Raw genomic sequence first — 12,126 nt, 5'->3', positions numbered from 1 at the left:
TTAAAATAAACGTTTTAAAAAAAGTATTATAAAGAATATAAGTATTTTGCTTAATGTTTGCAAGCTCAATTTTATTTTTTAGTTTTTTTTAACGTAAAAGATATAAAAAAACGTTAAATGAAAATAGTCAAAATATTATTATAAATGCAAACCTATTATGCACAAGAAAAAGTCATATTTTCTAAATAACCAAAAAATATATAAGCAAAATTAATAGGTAAAAATGTTGTATTTAAAAATTATAAGAACAAATTGTAAAGAAAAAGTAGTAAAAGCATATAACAAAACATGCTAAGAAACTTCGAAAAACCTACTAAGATGAACGCATTAATACGCATGCATATGTATATATGTACAAACCATTTTATGATTATTCATATATAATAGAAACAATTTCTGATGGAAATAAAACAATTAAAAAATACAAAGCAAATTATGCTGATAATTTAGCAGCGATATTAATTTACAGATTTATAATTTTTAGTATATAATAAATATACTTGAGGAGTTATCCTCTTATTTTTCTTTGCTAATTGTTTTTTCTGCGCTTTCCATTTTGTCTTTGATGTAATTGGCATGAATTTTTATATTATCTTTAGAAAAATTTTCTTGCACAAGCTCCTTCATATGTTTTATAGCCTTTGCTGGATCTAAACCTTTAGGGCAGCACACTGAGCAATTCATTATTCCATGGCATCTATATAATTTCATGGTATCATTAATATCCATTAAACGTTCTTGTGTATATTCATCTCTTGTATCAACTATCCAGCGATATGCTTGCATTAATGTAGCTGGCCCAAGATAATATTCAGGATTCCACCAATAAGATGGACATGATGTTGAGCAAGATGCACACATGATACATTCATATAGTCCATCTAATTTTTTTCGATCTTCAATAGATTGATAAAATTCTTTTTGGCCTTTTTCTTTTTTTGTTTTTCGTTTTAACCATGGATCAATTGATTTATATTGATTATAAAAATTTGTTAAATCTGCCACTAAATCTTTCATTATATATAAATTGGGGAGTGGATGTATTTCTGTTATTTCCTTTTTATCTTTATTAACTTCTGTTAAACAAGCCAATCCATTTTTCCCATTTATGTTCATTGCACAACTTCCACATATGCCTTCTCTGCAACTCCTTCTAAAGGATAATGTTGAATCAATTTCGTCTTTGATTTTTATTAATACATCTAATACCATTGGGCCACAATTATCTATATCTACTTCAAATGTCTGCATTCTAGGTCTCTTGTTGTTTTGTGAGTCATATCGAAATATTGAAAACCTTTTTAATTCATTTTTTTGAACATGTTCAGATTTATCATTAACATATCTATTTATGCTTATAGAATTGTTAGTCGATGAATTTTTGTCACTTGAAAAAAATTTTACTTTTTTGTTATTTATATTATTCCATACCCTTTTATTTAAGAATCCCATTATAAATCTTAATTCATTTTGTTTTCCCATTTTCTATTTTTTTTTTATCTTTTTTTATTTAAAAATGTATATTCCATCAATATTAGCATATCCCCATACGTCTTTCGTACATATATAAGTTTACAATTATACGTTTTATAATTTTTTGTGTCTGTTTATCTTTTTTTTGAGTGTTTGAAAATTGTATAAACACTCATATCTACATAATTATTTTTAAAACATTTATATTAATTAAAGAAAAAAGGGGGAGGATGGCCCTCAAATACGTTTGCAATTAATATAATATTAATTTGTAAGAATGTAAAAAAACGCAAATATTAGCATTTAATCTTACACAAATAAATATCTACATATATATCCTCAGTTTTTGAATATTTATGTCGGCTTCACATTTACGCATATAAAATGTGCATATTTTATAGTCCCAATGGATTAGTGCTTGAAATTTATTAAATTCGTGAAACTGTTGAAAATGGTCAAATTTGTCAAATATATTCAAAATGATGTATTATAATTATATATGTATTTATTGAAGTTTATAAATTTTTTTTTAATATTATTTAACTTTAAATCATGTCTCTTTTTAATTGTACATTTTTAATCCAAACTTGTTAAAAAAAATGGAAATTAAATATAAATAAAATAATACACATAATAAGCTCACAAAATTTTTTGAAAAATTACAAATAAGTTTTAAAATCAGAACAAAACAAATAAATAAAAAATGTTACACAATTTTTTTTGTAATTATATTATTATCCTTCAATTTTTTTAAAATTCACTACATATGTTATAAATATTTAATGATACAATAATGAATTTGATATACACATTCTTAAGATTTGGTTGCTTATAAATATATATTTTATTTTCAATAAAATATTTAAAGTACACACAAATAATCACATTAAAGCTGGGCTTTGCTTTTTAAGTATATAACATATGTAATCATTGAGATGTGTATAACCTAAGAATATCAAGAGCGGAATGAAAGTGGCATATATGTATATAATAGTAAACTAGTTAATTTTATTTTGTGATCAATTTATTAATACACGTATCCAAACTATTTTAATATAACAAGAACGACTAAAATATAGTTGCACAACATATTTCATACGTTATTAATATTAGTTTGTTTTTCGATATTTTAAGTTATTACATGTTTAAACGTATGTTACAAACTATGGTTTTAATATAGGTCTCTTTATATATTTTTCCATCAAAAAAAACACATTATACAGGGCAATATATTATTTTTTATGTTTGTATCATTAAATAAAAGATAAAAATGTGTACTTAAAGTAACTTTAATACACTTCATATACATACTGAATTACTGTCAGTTAAATATATTAATATTTTTCATTTTTTATCTTTTTTTTTTATCACAATAACCCTTTTTTCCTTTTAATATAATAATTTTCCAATAACAGTGTTAAACATATTCTAAAGAAATATGCGAACATAGGAAATTATTTCTATAAATTATTATTTATATATTTTTGTGTTGATTAAGCATTAAAAAATTTTAATAAATATATTTTATGTACTATATTTCATGTTGCTAAAAAAATGATATAATATTTTTTTTTCGAAATTTAATGACCCCTGCAAAAACTAAGCCATCATTTCGTTGCTTATTCTTAATAATGTACAACAAAATAAAAAAAGGAAATAATAATTTGCAAAGAAATGTTTTTTTCACTAAAACTAGTTATTAATTTTAGCATCTACTGTGTAATATTATAAAAAATATATAATTTACCATATATATTACTATATATGTTTATAAGGTTAAAAAATTGTATAAATAATATGGACTTATTTTGTTTAAATAAAAAGCACATTGTTATGGAAATGCTGATAATAAAAATATACAAAATATTTTTTTTTATTTCAAAAATGTTTTGTGTAGTTATAAGAAAATAATGTTATATTTTTGTATTTTTTTATATATATTTCAAAAAAATGGAATGTAGAAAATTGAAATAATATGCGTAACTCCTTAAATTTTTGGCAAAAAAAATATAAGGGAATATGATGTATATAATGCATACTAGTACATTTATGAGGTATAATAATATTTATTCCGGTTAGTGCTTAAATGCTACAAATACAATGATGAGTATATATGCAGCACTAAATGCTTTTTATATTTGCCTATAATATAATATTATTGAATATATATTCATATTTTTTACTGGATTGGTATAGATTCATAATACTGAAAAAAAATTATATATGCTCTGGAGTCACTACATACATAAGAATATATATATATATTTAAAATATACATATATATTGCCGCAAGCATATTGATTATATATATATAAGCAATATGTATATTATATAGTAAATATTTAAGTTAAAACATATATTATATATATATATATATATAATTATATGCACATAGCTTAATAAATAATTTTAATATATATATAATTTATATATTGTTATAGGAAAAAAAACAGAAAAAATGTATAACATGTATATAATATATATGTAGAATGAATTGTGGAATATTTTAGATTTATAAAATGTTTCTGGGTTATATTAATATTAATGATAATTTTTTTTGACAATATAATATAAATATATAATTCATATAAAAATATATTTATAAGATATATATATAATCTGTAAATTATGGATATATGAAATGCATTTATATATATATATATATACATTATTTAGCTTTTATATGTATTAATTTATAAAGAAATTTAAAAAAGTATAAATTCACGAATAATAAAAAAAAATAATAAGCAATTTTCCATGCATAAGTATAATATATATTTGTGTATGCTTACATGAAGAAGAAAATGCACAAATTGTTAAGTATTAATAAAGAAAAAAAACATTCCTAATAGAAACAACTATTGCTTGTATATTATAGGTATATTCTTTGTGTTATATTTTTCTAAAAGTTACATAAGCATGTACATAAACATATATACTCATATTTACATTATTTAACTATGTAGAAATGTACAAGCAAAAGGCAGTGTCAGTGCTTTATACTATTAAAACATGAAATGCAACTTTTAAGTATAAGAAGTACATAGCCTTTTTTGCATGTATATATATTACTGAAGCTTAATTGTAAAAATAAAGATATTTATATGATAAAAAAAATTAATATAAATTTTTATTTACATAAATGATAATGCATGTATATTGTATGCACATATGTACGGTTTATTATAATATATAGTATCCTTATTAGGCCCATAAACATTTTATTTATTTTAATTTTTTATAGCGATTACATCTTTTTATAAAATAGAAAGAAAGTCGCATTTATATACATATATATATATGCGCATGCGATTGCTGAGCAGATACATATGAAACTTCTCAGAATTCATTCGTATGAAGCGTAAATTTTAACGAACATAAAATATATATGCATATAGAGATATACATGTATATATATTTTCATACTAAAAATTCCAAATATTTTTTGCAAATTCGATTAAATAGAAAAAAAAGTAAATTATGCAAACATTTCAAAAGCCGGAAAATGCTCTTAAGAGAGCAGAGGAATTGCAGTTTATTGGGCAAAATGAAGATGCTCTTCAAATTTTACATGCCGCTATTGGGCATAGAACTTTCAGGTTACAAGGATGGCATGTTTTGCAAGAACAAATTATGTTACGATACATCGAATTTTGTTTATATTTAGAAAAATTAAGTTTAGTAAAAGATGGTTTGCATCAATACAGAATTATATGCCAGCATGGTAATATAGCATCTCTTGGGAAAGTCATTACTGATTTTCGAGATAAAGCGGAAGAGAAGGTTCGATTAGCTAAAGAAAATATGAATATTAATAAAGATAAGATAGAACAAGAAGAAAGTAATGTAGATTTTACAGAAAAAATTTTAATGAATTCTTTAGATATGGAAATAACTGGAAAATATGAAAGAAAATTACAAAATGCTTATAAAATATGTATGGAAACATATAAGATGATTTTAGAAATATTAAGAGCTACCCCTAAACTAGAAAAGGCATATCATGACACTGCTAAAAAAGCTTTATTATTTTGCAAAGAAAATAAAAGGTTAACAGAATTCAAAAAATTAAGTGATCTTTTAAGAAATCATTATAACTTAATTTTAAGAGGAAAACATAAACCTGAATATCAATCTCTTTTAAAAATTGAATACCATTTAGAAACAAAAATAATGCAACTTGAAACTGCTTGTGAACTTAGCATGTGGAAAGAAGCATCAAATATAGCAGAAGATATTTATAATCTTAATATGCATGAATATTTTTATAAAACATTAAAATCTGGATCTATGGAATCAGATATGAATAACAATGCTGATCAAAATGATTCCAAAAAAAAAAGTTCTGATAAAGATGAAGAAAAAGATACAAACGAAGCAACTGCCAATGGCGGTGTTGCATCGACTTCAGCAATTGCTAGCCAAAACAAACAGAAGGAAAATTTAAAAAAATGGATTGCAACTTTTTACGAAAAATTGGCTGACATATTATTTGTTTATGAAAGTGAATTATTTCATGGTTTGGCATGGCTAAAATATTGTTTCCATATATTAAATTATGGAATCGAAATTTCTGAAGAAAGGAAAAAATTTATATGCACAAAAGCAGTGCTTGCTGTCCTGTCAATACCTCGTTTTGGAAACAAAAAGAATGAAGATTATGCAAAGATTTTTGAAGCACATAAAAAAATGTCCCAATTATTAGGACATACAAGTGTTCCAGTAAAGGAATCCTTGAAAAATGGATTAAAAGTAAGAAATATATTAAACTATGCAGATGAGAATGCACAAAAATTATATTCTTTAGTAGAAAATAAATTTACGCCTTTAAGCCTGTGTTTAGAATGCGAAGTATTATTAAAAGAGTTAGAAAAAACTGAACATAATATATATATTAATAAAATAAAAGAAGTAATATTTCATAAATTAATATTGCAATTATCAAAAGTATATAATTATATATCTATTGATTATTTTATTGAAAATATATGCTCTAAACATTTTATATCATGGAATGATGCTGAAATAATGTTAGTAGATTTAGTATATCAAAAAGAGTTAGAAATGAGAATAGACTTAACAAAAAGAGCTATATATTTTGGTGATAAAGAAAATGTAAATCGTAGTAAATTAATAAAAGATTCACTTACAAATATGTACAATCAATTATATAATGGATTACGAATGATTAATGAATCTATAAGTATAGAAAATGAAGTTGAAAATACAAATACAAAACTATTAAACTATGAACATGAGTTTAGTTTATTAGATAAAGGAAATAAGCATATAAGCAATTATGCTACTGCAGATATTGAGGATATTGTAGAAAATGAGATTATTGAAGACAAACCAATAGATGATGAAAAAATATTAAAAAAAATATATGATAAAATAGATGAAGAACATCACAAGTTACAGCTTCTAAGCGAAGAGCATAATAAAAAACGAAAGGAAATGTTAAGAAAACAAAAAGAACAAGAACAAGCTCAATTAAAAATAAGAATGGAAAAGAGATTATTAGAAGAAAAATTAGAAAAGGAAAAAAGAGAAGAACTAGCGAAAAAAGGAGAAAAACTTAGAATAAAAGAAGAAAAGATAAAGAAAAAATCGGAAGCTGCCGAACAAATGCTTAAAGAAATTAAAAAATTATGTACTAATAGTACTAGTAAAATATTAATGAAAGGAAAATATCTTGATGAAATTACTATTGAAGATATATTAAATGGATATGTCGATTTTGAGGATATCGAAGAAGTACAAGGAAAAATCCGATTAAATGAGAGAAATGAAATTATAAAAATTAGAAAAGCCGAAGCCAAAAAAGTTGATCATTATTTTAGAGCATTAAGGCAAGTTGAACTTAGTCATATGAATAAATGGATAGCTTTAATTTTCCAAGAAGATACTGAAATTTTATTACAAGAACAAAAAGCAGTCGAAGAAGAGAAAAAAGCCGATTTTGAAGCTGCACTTAAAGAGAAGGAAGAATACATGAAATTTTCTAATGACATTGAAGAATTTACTAAATCAGAAATGCAGCAAAGAATAATAGAATTTGAAAAAGATCTAAAAGAACAAAAAGAACGTTTACATAAATTATTAAAAGAAGAAAAAATACAAAGAGCTAGAGATAGAAGAGAACAACATATCAGGAAATTAAAAGCGGAAGAAGAAAGAAAAAGAAGAGAAGAAGAAGAAGAGAGATTAAGAAAGGAAGAAATCGAAAGGAAAAAAAAAGAAGAAGCTCATAAAAAAAAACTCGACGAAATCAGTAGAATACAAAGAGAAAGAGACCTAGAAATAGAACAACAATTATTAAAACAAAATGAAGAATCCAGAAGTGGAGATAAAACTTTGGGGAAATCGTCCGCCGATGATGAATTCACATGGAGAAGACATGAAACAGGTACTTCTCAATATGACGATGATAATTATAAAAGGTATCATGAAAATAATGGTGACCATTATAGAGATGCTTCTGAGAAAAAGGATAGAAAAACCTGGTCCGGAAGAGATAGAGAAAGAGAGAGAGATAGAGAAAGAGATAGAGAAAGAGACAGAGACAGAGACAGAGACAGAGAACGGGATAGAGATAGAGATAGAGATAGAGAACGGGATAGAGATAGAAAATACAGAAGGGAAAAAGAATATAGAAGAGATAGATCAAAGGATCGAGAAAGAGATAGAGATAGAGATAGAGAAAGAGACAGAGAAAGAGACAGAGAAAGAGAAAGAGACAGAGATAGAGAAAGAGACAGAGATAGAGATAGAGAAAGAGATAGAGAAAGAGACAGAGATAGAGAAAGAGACAGAGATAGAGAAAGAGGTAGAGATTATAGAAAGGATAAGGATTGCAGAAGAGATAGAGAAAGGGACAGAGAACGAGATTATAGAAAAGATAGCGAAAGAGAAAATAGAAAAGGAGATACTAGAAGAAGTGAACATGATCGGGAAAAAAAAAGAGATAAAGATAATTATACTCCAAATAATAGTGATAATGAAAAAGAAAAAAATGCTTGGAATATACGAAATGATGACGGTGGAATTGAATCGGATGAAAATAAAAAAAATAATATAGAAGGTGATGATAATGGAAACAATTTGAAAGGAAATAAAAGAGATGGAGAAAAAAATAAGGATAATGAAAATGCCAACAATGATAAACGAGAAGAAAAAGATGATGAAAAGGGACAAGGATCCGATGGAGGAAAATTTACAGTTTTTACCAAAAAAAAAAAAAACTTTTTAAGATATTTTACGAAATCTTAAAAAGTGAAAACAGGTATTTAGGTAGCGTTTACAATATATAGAAATATTTATTCCAGAATATATAACGCAAATAAGCATATTTGTAAATTATGTTTTTTTTTCTTCCCCTCCTATTTAACTACTTAATACCATATGTGATATTATTTTTGTAAAAAATAATGAATGCCTTTTTATGTTTGGAGCATTTAAAGTATATATATTTTATATCATTAACAAATTTGCACATACATTTGTATTATTACGCTAAATAAAGTAAAGCCTTATTTTTCTGTGATGGAAAAATAATCACAACCACATATATATTTCTACCATGCTACCATAAAATGGTGTATATTTATCAAACTCTTATACATACTTTAATGATTATTAAGCTTATTTAATACATTAAATAGATACATATATAGCGAGTATAAGTAAATCGGGAAAAGGTTTAAGTGAAGCGGTTATACTGGTGCAAACTATGCAAAACTTTACGTTGTTCTTTTCTATCAGAATTTTATAAAAATTTCCATTTCATATACATATATAGATTTTCTCGTTCACAATATACATATTTATGTACAAGTTTCATATGCATATTAATATGCTATGCATAATATACTGTTTGCATTTAAATTTTTATTTTTTAATAAAGATTTTTTATACATATTTTAAACTTAGATGAAAAAAACAAATAAAAAATATATAATTTCATAATAATAATATTAGCTAAATAATTATTCTTAAACTAGAATAATATTGTATTTTGAGATACAGCTATATTACACATGTATACATTATGTAACAAATTATAAGAATTTATTTTAATATAATTCTTAATTATATTATTAAAAATTTAATAAAATAATATTTTAATGAATTTTATATTTTTTTATGTAAAAGAGGATTTAATTTTATTATTATTTTTTTTTATAATATTGGGTCTTGGAATAGATAATGGAAATGGTATCGTAAGAAATTTTATTTATTTATTCTTCTCTATATACATTTAATTAGGTTTAATGATATTATTTTTTATATTAAATTAATTTGAATGGATAAGATTAAAGTTTTATCATCGTTTCTTTTTCTTTTGCTTAATAATAAATTGTAATAATTTAGAGGCTAAACACTTAAGTCATTTTTGTTTACGAAATCAAATAAAATAAAGAAAAGGAACGAGAAGAAATAACGATAGAAGGAAAAAATGGCAAGCCAATCTGAAAAAAAACGATTAAAAAAGGCAGCCAATTTTATTATTTATGCCTATCCATTTTTTAGCATTTTTTCGGTAATTATATAATAAAAATATAAAGATGAAATTAAACGTGTGATTAATAAATAATATGCTAATAATACATAGATATTGAGGTGATAGTGTGCTACTTAACCTTCATAACTGAGATACATATAAATATATATTTTTTTTGCAGCTAATTTATATCATCTTTGCCTATTTCTTCAGATATAATTTAATTACAAGAAATATATTTTTTTTTCATTGTTTGCTATTTTTTTGTTACTATTATTCAATCAAGAATATACATTATGGCTTAACCAACGGATTAAATTTTACGTTAGTTTACATATAAGATAATAATAATTAAAATAAATGAATAAAACAACATTTATAATCATGTGAATATATAGTTGCACGCATATTTTACATCAAACACCCTTAATATATGATTATGTAATTGTCATTATATTTTTTATATGTCTTAAGAAAACTAAACTTACATATATGCTCACATATAATATATATACATTCCATTCTTTTATTTCTCTAATTTCTTTAATCGTTTTTTTTCTTAATCACAGATATTATACTGATGTTCTGATTTTGTCTTTTGTAATAAATATAGGATTATTTTTCTCTTTTAAAATTTTCTACATATACATAATTATCCCCATATACGCAATATTTAAGTTTATAAATTTTATTGTAAAATTCTTTTTGGGCTCACCGGTAATTTATCTAGTTGTGTATTGAAACTGCAAAAGATATAATGTGTGCTATAATATAATTTTCTCTTTATTTACATTCACATAAATGTGTTTCATGTATATTTAATTACACCATCCTTATTGACATTTTTAAATCTATATATTTATATGTATTTAATTTATCTTCTTTTAAGATGAGTGCCATTGCCCCTCCCGAAAATGCTGACCAACCCGAAAAAAAAAAACAGAAAATTGTATATAAGAAAGTTTACTAAAATACGAGATTTTTATGTATATATTTTATGATCAACAAAATTATATATTTGGGCACGCAAGTTTTATATAAATAATTACGGAAAGAAATGCAAGGCAATTTTTAGAAATGTATACATTGTGCGCGATATAGGCAGAGATAAAAAAATTTAACTTTTTTATGTTTTATATATTGATTTATTTTATTTAATGAACTTTATATATAACATTTATTAACAATATTTATATTAAAAGAAAAAAAAAATATGTTATATTTATAATTATGTTATTTGTTTTTTGTTTAAATATGCATATCATAAGCCATTCCATATATATGAACATATTTAATAAATTTAAACAATAAAATAGAATGTAATAGAATACCTTCAAGCACATCACACACCTTGAAAATTATTACAGCCATTATTATGGTTCGTTTCTTTTTTTCTTAATTTGTCTTTTAAATATAATGTATGTTCGCTTATTATAATTGATATCAATGCTGATAAATTAATAGAAGCAGATGATACTATATCCAAGTACCCACATATAGAGGAGATTATATAATGAAAAATTTATTTAAAGAATAATAGAAATACAAATAAAGAGGAATACATATGAAATTGCATAAATTCTGTTTATTTTCATGCATTTTATGTATTATCCTTAGTCTCACGCACACAGAATATTTTTATCGGAAATAAAATGCTATACCCCATACATAACATTTATAACATATACTATTGTCGGAAAGCAAAAGAACAAATCTTTGTAAAGCTATTACAAAAATAATAAAAAAAAAGTTTAAATAATATATGAATAGTGCATAGATTTATATATTACAACCCATGGATATAGCTACCAAATATGCTATTCCTATTTTTACTTTTTTAATAATAGATTTGTCCATTTATACGTTATTTTAAATTTGTATTATCTTTTGTATTAACACGACTCATTTTTTTTGTCACAACAAGAGAATAATTGTGAAAAAAAAGACCTAATTAGCAAGCATACAAAACTGGCTGCTTATTTAATATATGCAATTATGATATTTCTCCATTGTTAATATTACATCGAAATATATTTATAACAAAGAAAAAATATATTGCATATTATATAAATTTATTTGAACAAAATATATTTAATTACATTGACCAAATGTGATTGCAAAAAAAAAAAAAATATAAATAAAGCATTATA

The 12,126-nt window shown here is 23.5% G+C and overlaps 3 protein-coding genes across 3 annotated transcripts; 2 read left to right on the top strand and 1 right to left on the bottom strand.

Annotated features, from left to right (window-relative positions):
* Nucleotides 1–516: 516 nt before the first annotated feature.
* Nucleotides 517–1,482, bottom strand: PBANKA_1428800 (succinate dehydrogenase [ubiquinone] iron-sulfur subunit, mitochondrial, putative; the record flags this gene model as incomplete). The annotated part of the gene is made up of 1 exon (XM_034567635.1): nt 517–1,482. One exon carries the CDS (start codon nt 1,480–1,482, stop codon nt 517–519), a length of 966 nt encoding a protein of 321 aa, XP_034424112.1.
* A 3,471-nt stretch (nt 1,483–4,953) lies between these two features.
* Nucleotides 4,954–8,745, top strand: PBANKA_1428700 (eukaryotic translation initiation factor 3 subunit A, putative; the record flags this gene model as incomplete). Its single annotated transcript, XM_034567634.1, has 1 exon — nt 4,954–8,745. The coding sequence occupies one exon, from the start codon at nt 4,954–4,956 to the stop codon at nt 8,743–8,745; it is 3,792 nt and encodes a 1,263-aa protein (XP_034424111.1).
* Nucleotides 8,746–9,931: 1,186 nt separating this feature from the next.
* Nucleotides 9,932–10,946, top strand: PBANKA_1428600 (SND2 domain-containing protein, putative; the record flags this gene model as incomplete). Its single annotated transcript, XM_034567633.1, has 4 exons — nt 9,932–10,015; nt 10,158–10,300; nt 10,546–10,693; nt 10,866–10,946. 4 exons carry the CDS (start codon nt 9,932–9,934, stop codon nt 10,944–10,946), a joined length of 456 nt encoding a protein of 151 aa, XP_034424110.1.
* Nucleotides 10,947–12,126: the final 1,180 nt, after the last annotated feature.

This window comes from Plasmodium berghei, assembly GCF_900002375.2.
Source record: "Plasmodium berghei ANKA genome assembly, chromosome: 14".
Classification (NCBI taxonomy): Eukaryota; Apicomplexa; class Aconoidasida; order Haemosporida; family Plasmodiidae; genus Plasmodium; species Plasmodium berghei.
This window is presented reverse-complemented; position numbering and strand designations above follow the sequence as displayed.